The sequence below is a fragment of the Lissotriton helveticus genome, chromosome 3_2 (genome assembly GCF_964261635.1).
Source record: "Lissotriton helveticus chromosome 3_2, aLisHel1.1, whole genome shotgun sequence".
Lineage (NCBI taxonomy): Eukaryota > Metazoa > Chordata > Amphibia > Caudata > Salamandridae > Lissotriton > Lissotriton helveticus.
In genome coordinates this window covers 19,352,600-19,380,110 of record NC_136062.1, presented here as the reverse complement: position 1 = coordinate 19,380,110, position 27,511 = coordinate 19,352,600, and the positions used below count along the sequence as shown (strand labels likewise).

The window sequence follows — 27,511 nt, the reverse complement described above, 5'->3', positions numbered from 1 at the left end:
TTGAGGTACATTCCGATAAGACAGTGGTGCTTGTTCTTACAACAGGGGCCAACCCCTGGTCCAGCCTCTTCTGGCCACAAGAGCTTGGCACCACCCCGAAAGCGGTGCCAGCCGTGAAGAGCTTGGATATCAGGCTAGACACCAAGGTAACTCTAAACAATCAGGTGTCTGCCATAGTGGGGAGCTGTGTGGGCCTGATGCGACAACTCTGGAAACTTGCGACCCTGTTGTCATTTTCAACCATGAGTACCGTCGTGTCAGCACTAATCTTGTCACTTGGACTACGGTTAGGCAGTATACATAGGGCTTCCTGATAAACTTCTGGGGAAACTTCAGGTGGTTCTAAATGATGTGTCAAGATTAATTTTTAAACTGCCAAGAAGAGCACGCGCCACCCCTCTGCTACAACAGCCACACTGGCTCCCTATCAAGCAGAGGGTCAGGTTCAAGGGCCTCTGCATTGCACATAACTCAGAGTATGGAGTGGCATCTAACTACATCAAAGACCGTTTGAAGCTTTATGTGCCCGGACCATGCCTTCGTTCATCTGGGTCAAGCTTGTTGGCCTGCCCGCGCTTTAATAGAGCCACCTTGGAGGGGCAGGCCTTCTCAGTTGTGATCCCCCAGCTCTGGAACAAGCTACCGGACAGTATGCGTGGGAAGCCACCTTACTCACGTTCAGGAGGAAACTCAAGGCCATTTTGTTCACTGAGGCATTTGGATAAGTTCATCCTAATTTGTGCTCAGCCCATCAGGAATAAGGGATTCCCAGGTTCTTAGTCTGTGCTGCAAGGGCTTAGAGACATCTGGTGCTTTGGCACTCTACAAATATAAATGAACATAACGTAGCTAATACTAAAGGTGGCTGTATTCTTTACCTTATCCAAACCCTTTTCTGATCCATGCTACTGCAACAAATATTCCTTCTTTACTGATAGTTTGATGGTTGCTACTGCAACTGTGGGAACTCAGCTGAGTTTTCCAGAATGAGTCTTCATAGTAAGTTCTATCTTTGTCTTTTCTGAAGAGAAACTCTTCATGGGTTCTATTTTAGGGTAGATTAGGCTCCTATCTAGTTTAGCAATATTTTCCTTTATGGAACACTTTGTATTGATTTATGCTGTCACCAATCCATCTTTTACAGATAGTTCTGATAGATAGTAATTTTCCTGTTGCAGAATGTTCTAATGATGGTATGAAATGTTAGCCTAGTGTGTTTGACCAATATGCAGTTACAGCTTAAAATTCATGTGCTGCAACCCACTGAGCTATTTTTGTAATATGCAAGCTTCAACTTCTCTCATAGGAGAGAGGGACTTGTCTATGGCAGACAGACTTCTGATGCTGACATTTGCTCTGCAGCTCCAATGTCTCATTGTACAGTTTTCCCCCTCCCTTAGAAGCAGAAAATCCCTGTTTCAGCATTTCTTGCCTTGAGTTAGTTTTGCAGAAATGTTTCCATGCCCTGGAGAAGCAGAGCTTCGGCTCTGTGACCTTGAGGGGAGATAAGTGTTGCCTTCGCAGGTGCAGATGCCTCATGTATGAGGTCATTGTTCACCATTTCGCTAGTTCTGTAATTTTCCAGGCTGGGCGTGTCTTTTCCCTGCCATGTTATGTTATAATGTATTATCATGATAGGATGAGTCAGTCCTCTCGGTGCACTCCCTGGGGTGTAGACCTGACGGGGCCCATCTGCAGATGAATATTATGTCCTAATAAATATATTTCTAATTCTTCTCCACTGCCTGGCTGGCTTATTATATGAGAATGATAGATGAGTGAGGTAAGTCGCTCGGTGAATTTGAGCCACGCTTATCAGATGGCGCCCGAACAGGGACTCCGTGATAAGGATCTTTCTCACCCATAAGTGGGTAGCAGAAGGCCGGGGACCCTCTGGTCGGCACGGTGGGTCTGGGTACCCACTTTGATGCCGAGCTTGGTTCTCGCAGCGCTGCCCCACCCTGCTGATCGGGAGAGGTCCCAGTTCATGATCCTGCACCGGAGTCCAGAAGGCGGAACTTTGGAGCTGACCGTGTTGGTCCCAGCAGCCAGCAGTGGAGAACGGTGGATGTCGGTTCTGCGAGCAGAAGGTGAGTGGTCCGACTGTTGATTGAGGGAGCTGGGATGCTCCATGAGACCGGTGTGTCTCTGAGACCGGTGTTTCTCAGGTGATTGGAGGAGCCGGTGGGCTCCTGGGGCTAGTGTGCTCCGGGGAACTCAGAGTGCAAGTGGCGCTCTGACAGACTATTGGTGATGGGGGTATTGGGTGGATGTCTGTATTAGAGCATCCGACCGGGTGGTACTGAGACTGGAGTGTGGCTCACCACGGTTAAATACTGGGAAAGGACCCAAACCCCTAGTGTGAGTGGTCCCAGATCTTCCGGGGTAAAGTGCGCAACGGTCTGTAGTGCCGCCCGGGTGGCGGATGTGTCCTCCAACCTCAGAACAGTTAGTGTACTGTTCGGTCTGCGGTAGGGTCCAGGTTCCCCAGGACTTGGTCGACGGGTCTTGTCCCATTATGGTAACACGTGTTTGGCAGGGACACAATGCATAGGACGTGCGTGTGCGTGTGTGGTTGTGTGTGGAGATAGTTGCTTGGTTCTTTTGTGTCTGGGTATGTGTGGGTTCTTTGGCGGTATCTGATTGAGTGAGTTTGGTGGTGTTTGATTGAGTGTGCAAGATGCCGTGTTTCAGTAAGTTGCGATGTTTTAGGTGTTGCTGCAGTTCAACTGATGTCAGATTGGCCGAGAGCCCGACCCGCTCCTGTAGAAGACTCTTGATTTTGTTTAATATTTCTGATGCAGTTAAGATAGATTACTTGCAAGAGAGATTGCTTGCTAGGCACTGCTGTCAGAGCATGTTTGATTCCCTAAGGTTGTGGCAGAAAGAGGAACGTTTAGTTTTAAAAGAAGACAAAATGTGTACATTTAAAGTTGCTTTTAATGGCTCAGTGAGCCAATGTGAGCAGTGATTAAGAGGATGGGGTATGTATTTCATGTAATATGTCTGATTTGGTTATAATTGGTTCGGTTTGTGAGCAGTCTGTGGGCTGCCTTTTGTTTGTGTAAATGTTTGCTGGTGTGCACTGGAGTATTTAGTATGTTCTGGGGGTGAGAATATACCTTTGGCAACAGGATTAAATGTGGTGAGATGGCGCCTTTTTTTTCTTTAAAGATGTGACAGTAAATGTGTATATTTTTCCCTTTTTGATGCTGCATTAAATGTCATTACAAGATTGTCATGTGATTTTCAATGCTGCTAAATGTTTTATATTCTTGGCTGACGGTTAAAGAGGTTAGGACTGGTTCTTGTCTAAAGACAGCAGACAGGGTTTTCAGAACGGAAAGTGAACAGTTAGTATATATAGGGTGATGATAGATAATAAATATGAACTGGTGTGAATGAGCTCCAAGCATAGGTTTTAAGGTAAGTATTTGTGGAAGGTATTTTGACTAAGTGGTTACCTTTTTGTCCAATATTTTGTGTGTTGTTGTTTTTTTTGTGGTTTGATTTGTTTCATTTCAGTGCAATGGGAAATATTTTTATCTGTGTGTTACGGTGAGTATTGATGCAGCTTTGTGCTAGACAGATTAAGTGTGCACTGACACCGCATGATGCATGACATGCATGAGAAAAATATAGTCCTTTGAGTAACTAATATTGTGTTTTCCTTTTGTGGCCTTTGTGTTTGGTATATGTATTATTGCGTATTATTTTATGTTATATGCTTGTACCTATATTGTGTGTTTTATGTTTTCTTTGGCTTATTGTGCATTGCTTATTCTGTTCTGCGTGGATGGTATGCTGGTCGATCTTAAGCCTGACAAATTAAGTAGGCCAGCATGCTGGGTTTTGGGCCGCAGGCTCACTGTGCATGAAATGCATGGCATCGTGTTGTGTGTCACAGCTCATTTGCATGTGTTACTGTGATTTGTCGATGCTTTCTGTGCTTAGCACAGCAAGTATACCTGCTGCCTTGGTATGCTTGTTTTTATTTTATGTATGTTTCTGTATTGTATTGTTTTGACAATTCTATTATTGATACTAGAACAAGCTCCTCTGTGGGGAATTTGTCCTGGTCCCTAAATTTCACAGACAACACTTCAGCAGTGTATGTCTATTTGGTTAAAAGGGGTATAGAGGAAAGTACACAAGTTCTACGGTGTGCTCATGGTGTTGTGTCACAAGCCTGACCATCACCTAAGTGATTTTTGTTCTTTTATAGATTTTCCTTTTGCCGCCATTTCCCTAATGAATGTCACATAGTGCCTAGTTATGGGAGACTTTAGCTGTGTCCCAGTCCCATTTCCTTTTCCTTACTCCTTTTCCTTAGTTAGATTGTATTAGATATTAATAGGTACACACATCATTTTATGGCAATGACATGTGTACATGTGCTAAAAGATGTTCTAGCCCTCTCAAAAGTGCTATGTATCCCCTAGAATTTTGTTTATGTTCAGTGCTACACCCAGTGGTTGATGGTGTTGACTGAAGTGAAATATGTTTCAGATTTCAAAATGGGGAGGAGGCTAGCTCCCCGCTGGAGCTAGCTCCCCGCTAGCTCTCCTATAAATTAAAACTAGGTAACATGTATATTGCTCCCTCCTGTCCTGCTTTGATCTAAAAGGGGAATTAGATGTGGGTAGTTTTGTTTTACAAGTGTTGGGTAATATCACCATTATTGTAGTCTTGCAAGTACATTGCTAGTTCTTTATTAGCTAGTCTGTGAAAATAAACTGATAGTTTTTATTAGAGGATTATTTTAATTGGATAGGGATGAAAGGGGTGAAAGGACTGGTAGCCCCAGACTAGTGTATCCTTATTTGACCTCTGAAGGGAACAGCCCAGACTAGTGTTTCCTCATTTGACCTGTGAAGGGAACAATAGGTCGGTACCTTTTTGTTGATTTTCACATTCCTAGGTAACAACATCATTATTGTGCAGCACTAAGTAAAGGTGTACAAGTCTCTTATCAATTAGCCTGTATAGTTGAGCTGATAATCCCTATTAGAGCTGGTGAACAGGTTTTCCCCAAAATAAAATGTTACACGGTCTAAATAGTGAGAAAGGTGAAAGATGCTTGTGTGATCCTCAGCAAAATATTTTTAGAAATTAAAGATTTGTAGAAGTTAGTTTCCTGCTGCCTCTATAATATGTGAGCATGGTCATGAGCAAAAATATAGTTGTTTTGAGTAAGAAAAAGAATATTAGAAGTGTTTGAAGTTTTGCACAACAGTGAAGGTTCACAAAGTCGACGCTGTGTGCTCGCTATAGGAAGAGCGGTTTGAACTTCCCTTTTTGCTGTTTCTTAAGTGCAAATGCTGGAATACAACATGTCTATTTTGTTTTATTTTTCTCTTCTCTTAGAATTCAATAAATGCATACGTCCTTCCACAGGTAATACACCGAAAAGTCAGATATGTAATGTATTACCTATTGTCAGTGCACAAATTTATTAGAGCGATATGAAGGCACAGAATAGACCTCATTTGGTTTCTTTTAATTTGAATTTTATTCATATGCCTTGTCTAAAGATCTTTGTTCTGTTCCTCAATAGAAATGTATCACACCGCCGGAGCCAGAGGGGACCCAAGCATCAGATCCAACTTCAAGACTCAGTGCAAGTCAAGTCTCGTCGTCAGAAGATACCAACGGAAGTCTTGCTTGGAGCCAAGGTACTGCTGAAGCAGCTGTAGGTGTGTGATTCCTGGGTAAGAAAAGGGCAGGCCTGACCGAGATTGAGGACTCACTCTTCGCTTTTGTGCCATTTCCCAATGGTTGGAAAAGGTTTCTCAGAAATACTTGAGAGGGGCAGTTCCGTCTGTGCAAAAGGCTGCCGCCAGTTCTCCAGTGGTTATGCTTTAGGTTTCCCTGTTCCCCATCTGTTTTGGAATATACAGTTTTGTCTGCTGATAAGGAGGTACCTGGTCACACTTTATACAATCTATGGCCTCGACAGAAGAGCGGTGCACCAGGAGAAGAAAAGTAGGAGGTAGAGAGAGACTTTAGTCTTAGGGTACAGATACAGTGCTCTTAAAGTAAAGTAAAGTAAAGTCCACATTTGTAAAGCGCACAATCACCCGTAAGGGTCTCTAGGCGCTGGGGGGCCGTCGAGAAGATTAAGCGATCTATTGCCCAGAGTCACATGGTGCTGGGCTGACCTGCCGCCGGAGCCGGGGATCGAACCGTGGTCCCCAGATTCCAGCGTCAGTCGCCCTGGCCGCGGCGCCACACCTCTTCCATTTGCTCTTAATATCTGTTAGATTCATATCTGGTGTACTAAGCGAGACACTGGACAGAATTTGTAGAGGGCACTACCTGGATTGGTGGTTGCTAAATTCTGCAAGAAAGACTTTGCATCATTGGCCAAGATTGTTTTCCATTTGAGTTGCTAGCAAGTGCAGCTCCAACGCAGATGATTTTTAATTTTTTTGATGAGTTGCTAGCAAGTGCAGCTCCAACGCAGATAATTTTTGAATTTTTGATGGACAATACGAGCCTGCCTGTGAGGCTCAGACGGACACAGGGAGAAGAATCCCCTCTGGCTGGCTGCGTTGCAGATTGTTTCCTTTAGTTTACTTTGGACTTTTAGCTAGGAAAATGAGTCCCTTTGAACGTTCCTATTCCCCAGGAGGAGCAGCCTCTACGGCTCCTTGTCCAGATGTCCCTGATCTCATTTGGTTCTCATGGTGTACAAATTTAATATTGTGTTTGTTTGTATCCTAACTGTTGCTTTCATATTTCTCTTTAGAGAATTAGTTTCTTGTTGCTTGGCGCATACCTTCATGAGTATTATTTCAACGCCACCTAAGAATGTCATTGGTACTCTAGCTCCTCACGAAGAGGAGCACTGGGAAGTTCATTAGGAAGATGTAGTATTCAAATGTTGCACCTGACACATGTTATTTATAGTACTGCAAATTATTGGGTGTGTGGGTCATTGCCTTCATACACACACAGGGGTGGAAAATTGTTGCTTGTATTCTTGCCCCATGGAAGTAGCTGTGAGGGTTAGTATACTTTGAGGAGTTTAGTAGCTGTGAGGGTTAGTATACTTTGAGTAGTTTAACTGAACTAATCTGGATAAAGATATGAACCATAATAATTCTTTAAGGTAAATAAAGGTTTTGAAAACTTCCCCAGCTTCTCATTATTGACTAAACATTAAGGATCTGGCAGTTGATTATATACGCATAATTTGTTTTTCCGATCCAGCTCCATTCCAACACTGCGTCAAAGGTCCATTGACCTGTTAAGAGCCATCGGGCTTTCCAAGAGAAGGAAATCTGTAAAGGGGGTGTTTAGTCTTAAATACCTTTTGGACAAGTCCTTCAAGGATTTCCCACACAACCGTAAATAAGGTAAAGGAGGAAGTGATAACCTTGCATGCAGAAGAAATCTTTGAACACAAATTAATTTATGGCGTCTTCCACAGAGCGAAACAGAGACGCTTTGCACAGGAACTTAAGACAATAAACTCTGAACTGGGTGCCTACAATAATAAAGCATTTTCTAGTATGGATGAATGGAATTAGTTATAACCGGTCAACTTATTGATGTGTAACTTGCATCTCAAACTGAAAATACACTGATGTTCAAAGAAGTAAGAAGAGACAAAATCACTTAAAGTGTGCAGCATATCACTCCATTGTACCCCGCCTATCCACTCATTTTCTTTTTAGGTATGGTGTTAGTCAAAACCTTTTGATTTTACTAAATTTATAAGTACAAAAAACTTGCTTAAAGGGCCTCTCAGCCAGCTATCTTCATCCATTGGTCAGTTGTTGTGTCATTCACATAGTGCTTCTGTCCACAACAGCATACAGCATGGGGCAGTGGATCAGTGTACTCCAGACATTGTTCAATTTCATTTTGAGTGACTGAATTTTGCTCTTTCATATGGAGCACATCCACACACAAGGTAGTTCCTTTCAGTACCAGTGTTTCTTTTTTACTTAATAATTACTTTAGTGTTGTTTCTGCGTTTAGAGCGTTATATGACTTTCAGAACACTTCATGTAAGCACAGGGCACATCCCCGCTTTATCAGTTCCCGTCACCTGCTAATCAGTGGAAGAACAAAGCTTGAAGGGACCCCATTGCAAAGTATATGTAGGCCACCCACCTCCCCCGACTAAGTCAGGAGCTCAGACGAGGTGCCCACTGCCCATACACAGTCCTGGAGGGGGCATCCGGGAGCTCCCCCCTGTACTGCGGGATCTGAGGAGACCATTGTTACACTACTGCTGTTAATGCTGTTGTACATTCCGTTCAGAGTGGTCTTGTTTATCTGACTGCTGCCATTCCACATCAATTCCCATGAACTCTGAATATAGGCTGATAAGTGTGCTCTATCAATCTTGCCAACCATAACTGTCTTCTTTCTTTCTTTCCTTCCTTCTTTCTTTCCTTCATTCTTTCTTTTTCTTTCCTTCAATCTTGCTTTCTTGTCATGTCCACAACACATAATACTATTCCACATAATTACACTGCATGACACACAATCCAACTTCACATAATTCCAATAAACTCAATTCCACATAATTACTTTTCAAATAATGCCATTGCACACCATGCCACATAATTCCACTACACAAATCCATCCACTTCACACCACACAATTTCACCACACACAAATACACAACTTGCAATTCCAATCCAACCCACATATTTCCAAACTACACCACATACATCCACTCCACTCCAAAAAAAACACATTTGTAAAAGAGATTGTCATGTACAGTGTCAATAGCTCTAACTCGCACAAATGAATGACCTATTGCATTGCAAATGCTTGTTTCGCATTGGCATTGCATTGGCATCATTAATGGTTCCATATTTTTCCGCTGCTTGCATCGGAAGTTTTACATTTTCCAAATTTTTCCAGTACTGGTGCTGTGCTTCTGAGAACTTTATTTTGTCAGCACTTTTTTTTAACACTGGCATTTTTAATGTTTCTGCATTTCACTTTTGCTGCACCTCACTTTCTTTATTTTTTCTCTTTTCTGCAGAGTTATGTAGCACAAACTTGGCCCAAAGGTATTGGAGTGCTTTACTTGAGCACCGGTTTCATTACACAAGGTCAATTTCGTTTTTTATGTGGACCCTGGGCAGCACATATGCTGCTCTGCGAGGACTTGAAGCTCTCCGCCTATCTTTTCATTTAGCAGCTCTAACTGTCCTTTGTAAATGTTGGCTTTTTACTAGCTAATGGGCTTATTAGTCTCTCCTTAGTACTTTCCTATCTTCTTTTGTAACCTCCCATCAGGTCTGGACCTTTTACATGTGCCCTTATGGTATCGCTTGCATTAGCCATTCGGGAGAACTCCTTTCTTAATTATTCTAAGGAGCCCCACACATTCTTGGGACAGACTGTGCAGCTTATCCAAATCATTGTTTTTTTTTTACATTACCGGGCGCCACACTACGGTTTCAGCACGGCACCTGCTTTTACATTTTTCCTGTGTGAGATGGTCTGTTTTTTCGCACCCTCTACATCTCTTTTCCTTTTCTCGTTCTTTCTCTATTTTTTTCTTCCTTTTCACCTTCCTGACTGGTACAGAAGACTTAGTGGGGAATTAGGCTTCATCCGTGTGTGAGCCCCTGAAGTTTGATTAGAGCTGCTCTGCTTGGCCCAGAGGTCTACTTCGTCACTTCAGTATGTAACGGAAAACTCCCTGGGAAACCCATGCTTAGAGGTAGGCGTAGGGAATACGGACAGCCGTGCACGGGCCTTCATCTGGTGCCCGTGCGTTCGGCGGCGCCTCCAGGGGCGCCTCAAGACCATTATGTCTTCTACCTGGACTTTCCGCCACTCACCGCCCTCCGTTCTGGCTTCCTCTGCTTCCCGGGATCCACAAGGCACTGGAGTGGCACACCAGCACTGTGAGGCCACTGATGTGTGTTTAAGACATGGCTGAAACAAAGGCTGAGTGCTCCTGGGCCGGAAGTCCATTCGTGAAATGGCACGCTGGCCACAGAGTTAAAGACACCACCCTCTGCCTATACAGATAATCTTTGTGTTTGTATAAAAGTTCAGTGCCTCGTAAGGGGCAGTAAGCGCTATATAAATGTACAATAATAATATAATATCCAAAACATCAGAATGTATGGTTAGGGCCCTGTTCTTGGCGCTATGGATTGGTGCTGGTGATATTTCCTGGCACCTTGGTACTTTATGGCAGAAGGGTGCATTAACCATCTGAGCTTTATTACTCACTTTATTTCTACATGGCGCTATAATGTTGGCTGACAGAGGTATATCGCAAATGCAGATTGGATTGAGCTTGAATGATCCCCCAGCTTCTGACTGGCAATCTTAAACTCAAAGCCCTCATCCAAAGCCCCCTGCCCCCAGTACCCCCTTCTCCCATGCCAAGTCTTGCTCCTAGTGCTCGGAACAGCTGCTTTCAGCTCAGCAGCAGAAGACGCTACTCTGGCAGAACAACACAGGTCCTGGCGTGGAACCCATTGTGCTTTCACCATATGTGCCACAATTACATCAGATCTGCAACTAAGGATGCCTAGATCGGCAGTCAGCGACTGTAGGCACATGTTTGCATTTTATGTCCTCTGCAATCATATAAGCTAAACGCCTGCTCCTGGTCAGAGCGGGCAAAGGTTTATAAATAGCTATGTATGTGTGCGTATGTATTAAGCATAGCAAGTGATCCTGTGCTGTCAGTTTTTCATGCCACCAGCATTTGTAAATGTCAACAGAACCCTAACGTGGCAGTGTAAGAATATAACAAACATTACCAGTTTATTTTTATATTTCATTTTTTTACAGGCCGTACACTTGAATGCCTTCTATTTGTGTTGGTTTTCAAAACACACAAATAAAAAGCATTGTCATTTACAATGCCAATAGCTTAAACTCTCGCAAATCCGAGACCAATTGCATTGCAAATGCTTGTGTTTTTTTGGGCATGAGGAGATATTTTGTAGGCATGAGGAGATTAAGTGATTTGTCCAGAATCACAGGGTGTTGAGCCAAAGCTGAAACTCGACCCTAGTATCCAGCATTTTCTTTTTCTTTTGCTTCCTGTACTGATCCTTATACAAACATCACGTGCATTGAGCATTCTGTTTGTCATTTTCCATTCTGGGTCTGCCTAGACTGTGAAACTTTGCCGGGCTATGTTCCCCAGACGCTACACGGAGGCTCTGCAACCGCCCTGCAAGTTACAGTTTGTTGTCTGGGAGAGAGCAGGCAACTTTTCAATAAATAAGCCAACTCCTTAGAGGGTCAATATGGTATGATCACAGCTGCAAATCTTCACCAGTTGGATTTCCCAGCTCTGCCTGTTAACATCTGTCCAGATCTCACTAGCAAGCAAAAAGGCTCAAAGGGGCACAGCAGTGCCTCTCTAATGGTATAATGGTGGACAGATGTCAAGCAATGGGGAAGAATGATTCAGAAAAGGGGGTGGTGATGAACAGAGTGTCTGAATTAAGCAGACCACTCTTACCCAGTCCAAAGATCAGGGCTTGATCCATCACCGTTATTTATCTCACTGCCCCATCCCAGCTCAGAACCTGGCTATATGCAAATTAGTCTGTCCCTGGCCCAGTGCATCATGGGAACAGGGCAGACCAAACTACCAAGCCAATTCTTCACCAGAAAGGAGACAAGCTACCGGGGACCGGTTTCTGGCATTTCAGCCTCTTCGGCCCGGCTTGCTTGAATCCTGATGGAGCAGTGAGAAAGGGACTCATGTCTGAGTATACCCTGCCACACCTATAGTGGCCAAAAACGATTCAGAAAAGGGGGTGGTGATGAACAGAGTGTCTGAATTAAGCAGACCACTCTTACCCAGTCCAAAGATCAGGGCTTGATCCATCACCGTTATTTATCTCACTGCCCCATCCCAGCTCAGAACCTGGCTATATGCAAATTAGTCTGTCCCTGGCCCAGTGCATCATGGGAACAGGGCAGACCAAACTACCAAGCCAATTCTTCACCAGAAAGGAGACAAGCTACCGGGGACCGGTTTCTGGCATTTCAGCCTCTTCGGCCCGGCTTGCTTGAATCCTGATGGAGCAGTGAGAAAGGGACTCATGTCTGAGTATACCCTGCCACCCTAAGCATGGAAGGGTATACTCAGATGTGAGTCCCTTGCTCATTGCACCATCAGGATTCAAGCAAGCCGGGCCGAAGACGCCTGAAATGGCAGAAACCGGTCCCCGGAAGCTTGTTTCCTTCCCAGTGTAAGAATTGGCTTTTGTAGTCTGGTCTGCCCTGTTCCCATGATGCACTGGGCCAGGGACAGACTAATTTGCATACAGCCAGGTTCTGAAACTGGGATGGTGCAATGAGCTAAAAAACGGTGTTGGATCTAGCCCTGATCTCTTGACTGGGTGAGAGTACTCTGCTTAATTCAGAGACTCTGTCCATCACCACCCCTTGTTGTAAATAATTTTGTCCACCCTAAGCGTGGAAGGGTATACTCAGATGTGAGTCCCTTGCTCATTGCACCATCAGGATTCAAGCAAGCCGGGCCGAAGACGCCTGAAATGGCAGAAACCGGTCCCCGGAAGCTTGTTTCCTTCCCAGTGTAAGAATTGGCTTTTGTAGTCTGGTCTGCCCTGTTCCCATGATGCACTGGGCCAGGGACAGACTAATTTGCATACAGCCAGGTTCTGAAACTGGGATGGTGCAATGAGCTAAAAAACGGTGTTGGATCTAGCCCTGATCTCTTGACTGGGTGAGAGTACTCTGCTTAATTCAGAGACTCTGTCCATCACCACCCCTTGTTGTAAATAATTTTGTCCACCCTAAGCGTGGAAGGGTATACTCAGATGTGAGTCCCTTGCTCATTGCACCATCAGGATTCAAGCAAGCCGGGCCGAAGACGCCTGAAATGGCAGAAACCGGTCCCCGGAAGCTTGTTTCCTTCCCAGTGTAAGAATTGGCTTTTGTAGTCTGGTCTATCCTGTTCCCATGATGCACTGGGCCAGGGATAGACTAATTTGCATACAGCCAGGTTATGAAATTGGGATGGTGCAATGAGCTAAAAAACGGTGTTGGATCTAGCCCTGATCTCTTGACTGGGTGAGAGTACTCTGCTTAATTCAGAGACTCTGTCCATCACCACCCCTTGTTGTAAATAATTTTGTCCACCCTAAGCGTGGAAGGGTATACTCAGATGTGAGTCCCTTGCTCATTGCACCATCAGGATTCAAGCAAGCCGGGCCGAAGACGCCTGAAATGGCAGAAACCGGTCCCCGGAAGCTTGTTTCCTTCCCAGTGTAAGAATTGGCTTTTGTAGTCTGGTCTGCCCTGTTCCCATGATGCACTGGGCCAGGGACAGACTAATTTGCATACAGCCAGGTTCTGAAACTGGGATGGTGCAATGAGCTAAAAAACGGTGTTGGATCTAGCCCTGATCTCTTGACTGGGTGAGAGTACTCTGCTTAATTCAGAGACTCTGTCCATCACCACCCCTTGTTGTAAATAATTTTGTCCACCCTAAGCGTGGAAGGGTATACTCAGATGTGAGTCCCTTGCTCATTGCACCATCAGGATTCAAGCAAGCCGGGCCGAAGACGCCTGAAATGGCAGAAACCGGTCCCCGGAAGCTTGTTTCCTTCCCAGTGTAAGAATTGGCTTTTGTAGTCTGGTCTGCCCTGTTCCCATGATGCACTGGGCCAGGGACAGACTAATTTGCATACAGCCAGGTTCTGAAACTGGGATGGTGCAATGAGCTAAAAAACGGTGTTGGATCTAGCCCTGATCTCTTGACTGGGTGAGAGTACTCTGCTTAATTCAGAGACTCTGTCCATCACCACCCCTTGTTGTAAATAATTTTGTCCACCCTAAGCGTGGAAGGGTATACTCAGATGTGAGTCCCTTGCTCATTGCACCATCAGGATTCAAGCAAGCCGGGCCGAAGACGCCTGAAATGGCAGAAACCGGTCCCCGGAAGCTTGTTTCCTTCCCAGTGTAAGAATTGGCTTTTGTAGTCTGGTCTGCCCTGTTCCCATGATGCACTGGGCCAGGGACAGACTAATTTGCATACAGCCAGGTTCTGAAACTGGGATGGTGCAATGAGCTAAAAAACGGTGTTGGATCTAGCCCTGATCTCTTGACTGGGTGAGAGTACTCTGCTTAATTCAGAGACTCTGTCCATCACCACCCCTTGTTGTAAATAAGCAATGGGGAAGAAACCATGGATTAATTTCCTTTGGCAAATAAAACAGGCTTTGGCAATGCAATCGGTCTCTCACGGGGGTAATGCGCCATCAGTTGCGCTGACAGGATCTGTCAGCGCAACTGATGGCGCATTACCCCCGTGGTTCAACTTAAATTGTTATCAATTTGTTCCTAAAACCGTATAAATGACTGTCGTGAACCACCATATTTGTTGTAATTTAGCAGCGATTGGGTTAAGCATTAGCAGAAGACATCTTGTATTTAGAGACTATCTTGTCCGTTGTGTGGAATCTATTTTGTATTTCAGGCAGCCATTTTGTTTGCCATGTGCTCGCCATGTGGTCTGTCCTACCGTCCTGTCAACTGCTCTTGAAATCTGCCTAGAGACGAGATATATTTAGCCTCTTCTGCTTCGCACATGCTCAGTTGAGCTTACAGCTGTCCCCAACTTGTAACTGTCAGGATGTGTCCACCAGAATTAGCTAACTGTCAGCCCCTCCCACTTGTTGCCAGCACACTCTCTGCATGACCTTATATGTATTTAAAACCATCATTCTATACTTGTACCGCCTTCATTTGTGCCCCTGTGTGGGTATTAAAGGACCAAGATCCTTCCAGTCAGTGTGCTACTTCATACATTACCAAAGGGTGCTGTGTGAATGTAGTTCCACCTCATGAGGTTTAATAAACTCTGTCTTTTCTATTCCAGCTTCTGTGCCAACTTCTTTCTATTAGTCTGAGGACTTTGTGCAGAGAAGGGAGAACCCCTACCACTGGTAGGCCTTGCTGAGGCTCACCACCGCAGATTTACCGTACATATTTTCACGTTTGCACCTTGCGCTGTTTTTCCCGCTGATGTCACATTGTCACTTGCGTCGCCACCCTTTGTGTCACGTACACAATCGAGCACCAACTCCAATTCGGGTTGTTTACGCATTCTTTTGCCAACAATGCTGCCACAACTATACTTCCTTTCATGTAAAAAAATTTCCTTAATTATATGATGCCATGTGCACATTCCCAAAAATCCATTGAGAGCCTCATCTTTCTTTCGTGTAATGTTATTTACATACATGCCTAACTGTCCTACCTAATGATACCAGTTGACATACCTAAATACAGCATGCCTCGCAGAACAGCATATGCGCTGCCTAGCCTCGACCTAAAAAGTATTGCTATGAGTCTCCCAACAGGTTGAGCTTAATACCCAGCTGTTACAGTAACCCAAAAAGGCAGTTGGGTATTTTGTTTCCCAATATGCTTTCCGGGCATGTTCATTTATCGTTTTTGTGATAGACAGTGTACACAGTTGTTAAAATTGACGCTTGCTGCCCCACTTCTGCCTTTTATCGTGCTGTAGGAATACATCTCAGTATCACCCATTACCAACTTCAGAACAGTAAAAGGCCACGCCATCCTGATATACTCATGCACCCCCTCCTACCACGACCACCCAAAATTAAGTTATCTTGCTATGTGTTAAGCTCGCCTGGTGCACTATGCTAATTTTTATTTTTTAATTGGAGATCTGTTCTGAATCCGCAAACTTAGCTCATGGGCTAATATGCACGAAGGTAGTGTTGAGCCAATATAAGGTAATGGAGAAGCAGAGGTGAAGCATGTTCATGACTAAATCAAACCCACATTATAACAAGCACTGGCAATGCCAATAAGTCTACTAATGGCTTGCTTTCTTTATTTCCCGATCCGAGTTTGATTGGTGAATTAAAAAATGTAGCAGAAAAGCATTTATTATTTAGGCCTTAGTAACACCAAGGACTCACATGGGGAGAAGCAACATGAAGAGTGCAGGTGGGGAATGAAGCATAACAGGGGTAAAGCAAAACGGAGAGTGGTGGTTTGCAGAAGCAGCACGGAAGGCACATGTGGGCATATAGTTTAATAGTGGCTTTAAATGTTAAACATGATGGAAGACACATTTGTAACCTTTGTGCAGATATGTGTATTACAACAAATGTGGTACCCATTTAAAACAATTTACTGACTGACCCCAAACTTGCAGGCAAAGATGATAAAACATAATACATATTTTATATAATATGTGTCCTCTTTCAAGTAACTTGGGTACAGTGAGCAATTGCTGCATATCTATTTCAAAAAGTTGAGCTGTGCTCCACTCACTGCAATATGTTAAAATAATATAATATATTAGGCGAACAGTGACACCCTAGCACAGTGTCTCCCTCTGCACAACGTCTTTATCCCCGGGAAGGTTACATCTTTTCTCAAAATAACTCTTGCATGGGATTGTTTTTACAACATTTCATACTTTTAGTGAAATATTTTTTAATTTTTTTATGTTCTAACAACTATTCTTGTTCTATCTTGATCATATATGAATAAATTTGCTTCAAATCATATTCAATTCAAACAAAACAACGATGCATTTTACACCCTTGGTCCTTCATCAGGAGGCGATTTTCACTATTGAGCAAAAAGAAGAAAGTGTGAACATTGTATCTCCTTCAAAGAAATGCTTAAGGAGTAAATAACCATAATTTGTATCCCTATCCTACCCATGCTCATAGGTTCACATAGTCCAAGTACATCACCAAGAATGAAGAACCTCAATGTATAGTAACCAAGACCACAGAAGTGAACTTTGTTTGTATGAAACAGTAAACCTTCCGAAAATAGCCTGTGAAGGATAAACCATATCCATTCCAAACCAAAGTGCTCATGTGCGCAAGACGTTTCCCGTGATGTAAACAAAGATTCAAGTAGGAACCGAGTAGACGCTGTGCATGATAAAAGTTGGTGCGAAAATATTGAACAAAGCCTGTGTAAATCGTTAGTGTGCGCAGTTATCTAGTTGTTCCCCAATTTGCAAAGGTGCCAAAATTCGCTACGAACCCCCTTAAGGATTGTTGTTCTACTTGCCCAGTGCCCGCAAGTCGTGGCAAAGTCAAAAGGATAAAGTCAAAAGAAAAGCTTCCGCGATGCGCTTCTCTCGGGGTAAGTACATAAATATGAATTTTGAAACCACTTCTAAGTACATACACTCACTTTGCAGTGTAGTGGCCTGGTCGATGGAACCCATATTTTTGTCATGTGGCGTAATGGTGGTATACCGAGAGTGTGTCAGGCGGCACCATTATTTTGTGTTTTGAAGTTTTAGAGGCAAGGTGGATTTACCTTTAAGTGGATGAGTGCTTTTTGAGTGCCCTTGCATAAGAGCGGTCTCGTTCTGCCATGCCATGTGGGTGGAGGCACTGCTTTTGGTCTTGGGTCAGGCTAATGCTCTTATATATGGTTTACCTCTGGCATTCAGCTGTTGATTCAGTCTGATATAGTCACAATTATATGAGTTGTTCTGTCATTAGAGCGTGTATACAGTGCTGAGTTCATAATGTAGCTGCTTCTATGTGCATTGTAAAAAAGTCTAGCAATAGCATTACTGGGTGAGTGAGCTATCCACATTTTCCTAGGGTCAAAGGTAAATACAGAATTGATCACACGACGCACCGAGCATTCCTGCGTATGTGCAGACCGTGTCCGTTCATAAGCACCTACAACTGTAAAACCAGAATACCGTGTACGTTACCCGGTTACTGGATTCCTTTGTTTTGAGAGCTTCATCTTAAGTGATACTTTGTAGAATTGTCAGGGCCATTTCTAGGTATTTGCCACCCTAGGCGAGAATTGAAAAATGCCGCCCCCTCCCTTTTACTACCATCACTATCTCCCCCTGTCATCCAGGTGTTGGTAAATAGAGGCCTGCTTTGGTGCCTCTCTATCTAGTATGGACTGTCAAATCCATATTAAAGTAAGTCATCTGTATCAATTGTTGCGGCTATGTAAGTGTTATTGCCCTGTCCTGAGGGTATTAACTAAGTTATGCTATCATGGGTTTGAGTTGGGAGAACAGTAGGGCTACTGGCCTCTACCACCTCCAATCACACCCAACACATGCCGATACCCAGACCCGCAATTCCAGAATGCTTCACCCTCTCGCTTCAGAGCAGCTACTTCCGGCCATCTTGGCACTCTGATTGGATTCATCCCATGTCGGCTGCACGTCTAATTGGCAACCGGCTGCCCATCAGTGTAGTCCGTTGCTTTGCACCATCTTTATTTCCAAGCAGGGCAGTCACTCATGTGTCAAGTATTTCGAAATACGCTTTTCTTTCACTTGAGAGCCGGAGGCGTCAGATGTCTGCATCTGCAGAGATAGCACTGTGAATCCCTGATTTATGACACAAGTGTGCCGCGCGAGAGGCATGGACACGCGCGCACCAGCATTAGTATGCAGCACACCGTGCACCCCTCATTACCAGACATAAGTTTTAGTTTTTAGATGTGGTGCTTGGCCTCCAAATCACCCTTGAATCTGTGGTGTACTATGGTCAAAGATTAAATGCGTGATTCATGGGATCAATTTGGATTTAGTTGGAGACCAGATACTGTATATAAGGTTCCCAGTTTTATGGACTTATTATTTATATTTGACTGTCTCCATCAATATTTATGCTTTTCTAACTTTATCCAAATGTAATTTTGTTCAACATTTATCCGCATTTGTACATATGAAATATCTACACTTCTGCTAAAACACTTGCAGGGTTTTTGAATTATGTTACGGGGTTATGCAACACCGCATTACGTTTCTTAACTATTTTGTATTTAATTGAACTTCTAGAGTGATACTACCTTAGTGTATCCATGCACTGCAATTCTGCAAATATTGGTGCTCACCTGAAAGCTGCTGCATTAATAACACGCTAGGTCATTAGGGTGGACCCCGATGATGAAGCATGTCATCACTAGGTGATGAGTGAGGGGTTTCTAACAAAAGGAGACTTTCTTCCTTTTTGTCTAAACCGTCCACCCCAATAGGAATCTGTGATTTCTTGCTGGTGGTACTCCTTCTTTTGTTTTCTAGCATTAATAACACCATCAAAAGGCCCTACCCCCACCTTGCCATCCCAAAATATAGCGTTCAAGAGACACCAATTGATTACAGAGCCTGCAGTGGGATTACCAACACTTTGCATTAGCGCCACTGGCTTGGCGCTGTAACACCCAGCAGCATTCTGGGAGCAGTAAGGTTAAACAAATGGACGCTCGACGCGACGACGTCCACTCAGTTATCTTATAATTTGTCATTAAAAGACTGCATTAAACACACAGAAAACAAGGCTGCGGCCACGAGCCCACTGCACATCATTCATGCGCCAACTTCCTTCACAGGGAGAGCCTCGTAGCTGAGGCGACACAGACCCAATTATCATTTGTTTCAGTTTATTTTTCATATACAATGTTTGTGTGTTTTTATCTGATTTTCAGAAAGTCGTCAAGTGTTTAACTTCTTTTCTTTCTCACATATTTTTATACATAGCTTTGATGAAAAAAGTATTACCATTACATTTTAAGCAGAGAGTCCACTTATCTTTTCTCTCCCTGAACTCGGATTCAAGGTGAAAGTTTATTCTAATGAGTACAGCACAAATAAAAGGGGTATATTTGCTTAACGAACGTTCACGCACACGTTTTTTGCCGCCCTCCCCCTTTTGCCGCCCTAGGCGGCCGCCTAGTCCTGCCTAATGGCAGAAATGGCCCTGAGAATTGTGCTAATTCAGTCGCAGAAGAATGCAATTATTCACATATAACAGAGGTACAAACAACCGTGCTCCGCTGTTGCACAGACAAGGCCTACAAGTACTATGAAATGTCAAAAAATAGGTGCAAACACAGATAAACACCCCTTGCTCGAGTTTAGTAGTAAGTACCTTCATAACACAAGGGTTTGTTTTGGGGGTTGTTCGCTAGTATACCATTATTAATAACAATATTTAAAGGCAGTACGTAAACCAACTGTTTAAAGGGTTTTAAAGTTATTGATTTGATAGCTTTCCTATTGACCTTGGAAAGATGAGATAGTGGTTGTCTTTAATTAAAAATGGTGTCAAACCCAAAGGTTTCACACGGATCTCTGCGGTTGGTGCATTAACCTGCTGAAATAGCTCACAAAATCTGTCTGTCAATTGCCTATGCATCATTAGTATATCAGTTCATACCTGTTTGCCATATCTGGTACATATTGAGGGGGTAATGTGCTACTACCTGGCTCTGCACAGAGGGAGGTGGTGAATGCGAGGTTTCCTGGACGCCCCAGTCAGGGGCTAGAATGTTGCATCTACTAGTGGCCAGGGCTAGACTGGAAACTAAGCAATCCTTCCTTTAAGGCGTAGCCATTATAATTAACAGCCAAGTGACAGGTTACGACTAACGTGACTACAAAGATGTTTAAAGATCAATAGTGGAAAGAGCTTATATAGAACGACTAACACAAGAGCACTAATGATTACGTTTCTAGCTCTTTATAAAGCCTGACTTCAGTCGCCTGTTATGGCCCTAAAGCCCTCCTCATCCAGCATAATGGCAGTGCAGTCTGTGCAACAGACAGCCTGCATCCGACCGAGGCCCAGCGCGCCATGAAAACAACCACCAATGAACACAACCATACACAACCACAACTACACACAATCACACACACACACAACCACACACACAACCACACGCACAACCACAACCACACACACAACCAGACACACAACCACATTCACACACAACCACACACATACAAACACACACAACCACACACAAACACAATCACACACACACACAACCACACACAACCACACACACACAACCACACACGCAACCACAACCACACACACTCAACCACACACACACACAGCCACACACACCACCACACACACTAACACAACCACACACAACCACAACCACACACACAAACACCCACAACCACACCCACAACCACACACACAATAACACACACACACAACCACACACACAACCACAATCACACGCACCACCACACACACTGATACAACCACACACAACCACAAGCACACACACACAAACACCCACAACCACACACACAGTCACACACACAACCACACACAACCACACACACACAACCACACACACACAACCACACACACACAAAACCACACACACACACAACCACACACACAACCACACACACACAACCACAACCACGCACAACCACAACCACACCCACACCCACAGAACCACACACATCCACACACAACCACACACACACGACCACACACACACAACCATACATACAACCACACACACACAACCACAACCACACACAACCACACACACACACAACCACCCACATAATCACAACCACACACATTCTCACACACACACCACACACAATCACACACACACAACCAAACGCACACAACCACACACACACAACCACAAAGACACACACAAGCACACCCACACACAACCACACACACACACAACCACACACACACAACCACACACACATCCACACACACAACCACACACACAACCACAACCACACACAATCACACACACACAACCTCACACACAACCACACACACACAACCACACACACACAACCACACACACAACCACACACACAAACACAACCACACACAACCACAACCACACACACAAATACCCACAACCACACACACAACCACATACACAACCACACACACAACCACACCCACTAACACAACCACACACAACCACAACCACACACACAAACACCAACAACCACACACAACCACACACACAATCACACACACACAATCACACCCACAACCACACACACACAACCACAGACATACACCCAATCACACACACACAACTACACCCACAACCACACCCACAACTACACCCAACCACAACCACACACAACCACACACACACAACCAGACACACACAACCACACAAACAACCACACACACACACACACACACAACCACAACCACACACATACACACAACCACACACACCACCACACCCACAACCACACCCACAACTACACACACACACAACCACACACACAACCACACACACACAACCACAACTACACAGATACAACCACACACAACCACACACAGAACCACACACACAACCGCACACACCACACACAACCACACACACAACAACCACACACACAACCACACACAACCACACTCACACAACCACACACACAACCACACACACACAACCACACACACACACAACCACACACACAACCACACCCAAAACCATACACAACCACACACACACACACACACACACAACCACACACACACACTCACACAACCACACACAGACACAACCACCCACAAACACACAAAACCACACACACAACCGCAACAAACATTTTTATGAAAAATTGACTCTTTTAAATATTCAGATTACACCAAAATCTGAGTCCTCCACAACACCCTGTTTTTTGGCTGTCAGCTGTGAAAAGGAGACCAATATTGCCCCCATTTTTATTATTCTGTATCCTCGGCTCAATTCTGGGGTGCTTTTTTAACTTGTCTCTAGTTCATTGCGAATCTTACCGTTACTAATTCAAATTGTGTTAGCTTTGGCTTGTTTGCAATGAAAACTTTATCTTTATAAGTTGCTGTAACAAGCTGCAAGTCCGCTATGGAAGCCCATTCATTTGCTAATTATTTTCCACATAAGGTTGTAAGACCATAAAGTGGAGTATTCAGGATTTTGAATAGTTTCTTGTTTCTCTCTCCTGCACACCCAACTCCATTACTAAGGTTACGAGTGACCTGGCACCCCCCTTTCAGAGGTTCTTGCATCCACCCAAGTCTGGCCTGGCACTGGTGCATCCCAGCCTGGCACACACCGGGTGATGATCTCCGCACCTCCTTCTGGACCCCAGCTCACTACTGTTTGCAGTCTGTCACTCACCCCTCACCTCCCTGGCACTCACCCTTCACCCCTCAGGCCTAGCAGTCACTCCTCGCACCTGGCACTCACCTTTCTCCCTCTCTGGCACTCAGCATTGACTCTGCCTGACACTCAACTGTTAACTCCCTGACACTCACCCATGTCCCTCCTGGCATTCACTACTCGCCCCCTTGCAACTCACCCTTCACCTCCATGGTACAAGCTCTTCATCACCCCTTGCCTGGCAGCTACCCTTCACCCCTTGCACTCAGCCTTGACCCTCCTGACTCTTACATCTCACCTCCATGGCACTCAACCTTCATCTCCCTGGCACTCACTCTTCATCCCCCTGACCTGGCACTCAACCTTCATCTCTGTGGCACTAGCCCTTCACCCCCCTGGCATGGCAGCTACCCCTCATCCCTGGCACTCATACTTCCCCCTTGTCTGCACTCACCCTTCCACTCCCTGGCACTCACCCATGACCGTTCTGACTCTTACGTCTCATCTCCCTGGGACTCACTCCTCACCTCTCTGGCACTCACCCTTAACCCTTGTAGCCTGACAGTCACCCTTGTCCCTCTTGGCATTCACTCCTCCCCTCCCTGCCACTCACCCTTGACCCTCCTGGCACTAGCCCGGTTTCCCCCAAGAACAAAAAATAACAAACATTGGCATAGCCAATAGGTCTTGCCTTTGGGACCATATAAGTGTTTAGCCACGCAACAGCTGATGTTGTTGCACCAAGAATATGGTGCTGCATAATTAAATACTTAGAAGGTCCCAAAAGTGAGACCTATTGGCTATGCCAATGCTTGTTTGAGAATTCTGTGCGATTTAGTTAAATAGGTCAAGAGTTTGCACCAAATAAAAAATACATTTGTACCGTGGTCCTCCTGATGCAACTACAGAGACACTACCACTGACAGCATCTTAACTGCCACTGTGTCACATGTAATGTTTACCCCTAGGCAGAACTGTAGGTGCAGCACATTTAGGCCAAGGCCGCGTATTCCATTCAAAATCAGTTTACAGGTAGACAATGTAGATTATTTACCTTGTATATCCAATTTACTCTCCCCGATGCCCCTACTTTATTGGTGTAGTTCACAAGTCCAATATTCCCTTCGGTTGCAGCATAAAATTCAGTGATTCTAATGTCGCCAAAGCGCTTCAAGAACTCCTTCCACACGTCAGGGCGCAGACCATTGCCAACCGCCAGTCTTACACAGTGCTCACGGTCGTTGTCTTTCTGGAAAAAGAGCAAAAGAATAAAGATATAAACTACATTTGTATTCAAGTTCAATACCGTTCAGTACACAAGGTTACCAAGATGGGGCAGGCCTAGTTTGCATCTTTCTTCCACTCACCTTGCACAGTGCAATGCTTGTTCTTCAGCGTTAGTCAGCAGTATCGTTAGTGATGTTAATATTTCAGGCTAAAAGCAGAAAAGTCACTTTATTTGATCGTGCATGACATTTATTGGTGTGTGTGTGTGTTTGTCCATGTCTTAATGAAACGTGTGTATGCGTCCTAACACTTCTGTATGTGAAATCAGAGCCATTTCTAATGATGTCATTCTGCAGTTGCAGTGTATTCGGATAATTATGGATTTACCACATTCAACACATACTCCTCTACCTGCTGCATAACTTGTAGACTCTAACAAAAAGAAATTCAAGTTCGAAAGGATGAATTACTAAAACAAAAAATCCCCCCAAAAACACATTATGTGGCACCCTGCAGTGGGAGAAGGTCCTTACCCAAGGTTAACTTGTCACCTTTCAGTTGCTGATTGCATTACTCGATCTTGTTGAGGGCAAACTCTCGACCAAACAATATTCAAGTGTGCTAAAATAAATGTGCTGCAACATTTCAGAACATTTGCATTTCTTGCTGCATAATTTATTAAGCCCCACCACATAATAATTGGGTCCAACATTGCCTCATAATTCCGGTTTTCTTAATCTGCCATACACCCACAAAGGTGAAGCCGCTAATGCCCAGAGGTACGGAGACGCAGAGAGGATGGCATAAGAGTTTCAATTATGAGGTTGTTGATACCATCAGCTATGTTCATCGATTATCTTTTGCGGTGTCATATCGTGTGCTTGCTAGACTGCCACACTGGCAGTATCGTGCATATATGTCCAATTTTTACAATATTTTCTCGTTTTCGCAGTGGTTATTGTGCACACTTTCCCTCAGCTGTACTACTGTGGAGTACTCTACATAGTTGTTCACCATTTACTAGAGTGCAATTATGCACACTGTTGTTATTTCGCACCTAGCCCAGTAATGCACATATTTTCCAGTCTGCACAATTGTGCAGTAATGCAGGTTAGGGCCTGATTCCGAGTTGCACACTATTTGCAGGTGGTAAATCAGCATGCACTGTTATGTTGCTGTGCGTTAACAGCGTGTCAGTATCATGCAATTGCAACTTTATCACCATGGACTACGAAATCTGCACGATGAACAAGATTTGCCAGTCATAAAACCACACAGAATTTCCAAAATCCATGAGGTTGGAGTCATATATTTAACTACCTGCTATTAGCAGATAGTGAATGCATGTGGTCTTCTGCGTGGAGTGGGGGCGGAGCAAGCAGGTGTGTGGAATAAACATGCCTGCAAATTCACACGGTGGTGCCACCGTGTGACACACGATATCAGCTCCCATCACACGTCTCCAGTGAGGAGCCCATATCACACGGTGGCAGGGAAAACGAGCTGTGGGAATATAATAGAAAAACTGGCAAGTCTCTCCGACATTTTAATGGACATTTTAGGGGCGGTAAAAGCAACAAGTAACAAAAAACAGAATATGGAAATTTTACATAGGTCAGACATGAAGGCATCCTCAACATGTAATAAAGTAAATTTAAGGTTAAGTAGTGAAGGCAAAAGAGATCACGAGCAAGTGGAACTCGATGAGCAAGTAGGCAACACAATAATCCGAATGGAAGCAACACAGAATTCCTCTGAGATTTCTCCTCCTGCAAAACCCACAAAAAGGCAAAGAAAACGCGCAAGGAAGGCCAGGCTTAAGCATAAAAAGCAACAAAGCCCAGATTCAGAAAAGATCTTTCCAATATTTGCAATCAAAACATCTCGAATGAAAAAAATCAATTCCCTGAATTCATCAACGGGTAGGCCAGTCGTAATTGACATAGCTCAAGCAAAGTCTCCACAAGAACTTCAGAGAAAGGAGGAAAGCTCACGCATTGCTGTTCTTTCCATCTCCAGCTTGCAAAAAAACAAGTTAAAGCAATGTCTTGTCACAGAAGCAGAAAGCCTGCAAATAAAGGAAATAGACCAGAACAACGCTCCTTGTAGCAACAAACATCGAAACACAGATAGAGGAGACAAAGTCCCACACTGGGACGAGGAAGGCATAACTAGGAACGAACAAGGAAGTAGGGATGATCTAACAAGTAAGAGATGGATACAGGAAATAAAAAACATTCCCCACGCTAAGCACAATCTGATAAAGGTTACCACAAGAGGAAAGGAACGAAGATGTATGCTCCCCCTCAAGGTACCGGAAGTTGAACAAATAGGGACAAAGACAACAGAAAATTTGGACATGAATAGGAAGAGGGCTCACAGAAATTATTTGGGTCAAGAAGCCAGTAAAGAACTTACCTCATCGACAACTAACAACTTTTCATCACCAAAAGAAGAAATCGCACTAATTCCCAATCGCTTTCAAAACCAGTCGGTCGCATTTGAATTAAAACTGACATTTGTGCCGGAATATTCAACCAAGGGAATTCAAGACATTTTGAACCGAGGGAACTTGCTAAAGTTGCTTAAAGTAGTCCCAGAATTAAACGGAATTACCTCACAAGACTTATTAGCTGTTGAATTTCAACAAAAAGGATCAAACTCTGATATTGAACAGTCAGTGACAACATGGTCCTCAAAGGAATTAGTTGACAAGATATTCGCAGCAAAAGCAAGATTCGGAGCCTGGGGAATCACGCTGATGTTGCATAAACGTCCAAGATACCCTTATCCTCTCTTAGGCAGTCCAAAACATTTAAAACAGGAAGACTCACTCTGGAAATATCAGAACATATGCATACGAGGAGCTTGATCGACCACACCGGTTATGACATTGTTAGAAAAGGGGCCCACAACATTGGCAGTGCATCCGATGAGGGAAGTAGAAAATTGGACAGGCTGGATTGGTCGTGGTTGCCAATGGTGCTAAGTAAAAAACATACCTAACAAAGAGGCAAAGCTAAATGTAAGAGATGAGAAGCAGGCAGATAATACGGAGGGAATGAAGCATGACAAACTATCGATCTGTTCCTGGAACGTCCACGGGTTTAAAGATATGAACCAGGACCATGAAACACTAGCTTTCTTTCAACAATTATATATATTTATGCTTCAGGAAACTTGGAACTTGATTCCATCTGCAATTCCTGGATTTAAAGAACATCATTTTCTCGCAGAAAGTTTCTCAAAATTTGGGCACCCGCGAGGAGGCCTGTCAATATACGCCTCACAAAAGTATAACTGGCTAACCGAAGAGCTGGACGTGGGGGCAAATTGGGTACAAGTGATTAAAATCACCGGAATGTCCCCT

General features: G+C 44.1%; 1 protein-coding gene across 1 annotated transcript in view; it reads right to left on the bottom strand.

The window, feature by feature from the left end:
* The window catches only part of SLC27A2 (solute carrier family 27 member 2), a 471,878-nt gene that overhangs the window by 207,374 nt on the left and 236,993 nt on the right, over positions 1–27,511 (bottom strand). The window contains exon 5 of the mRNA XM_078684751.1: positions 23,969–24,163. Coding sequence (XP_078540877.1) covers positions 23,969–24,163 — 195 coding nt within the window. The remainder of the gene's footprint in view (positions 1–23,968; positions 24,164–27,511) is intronic.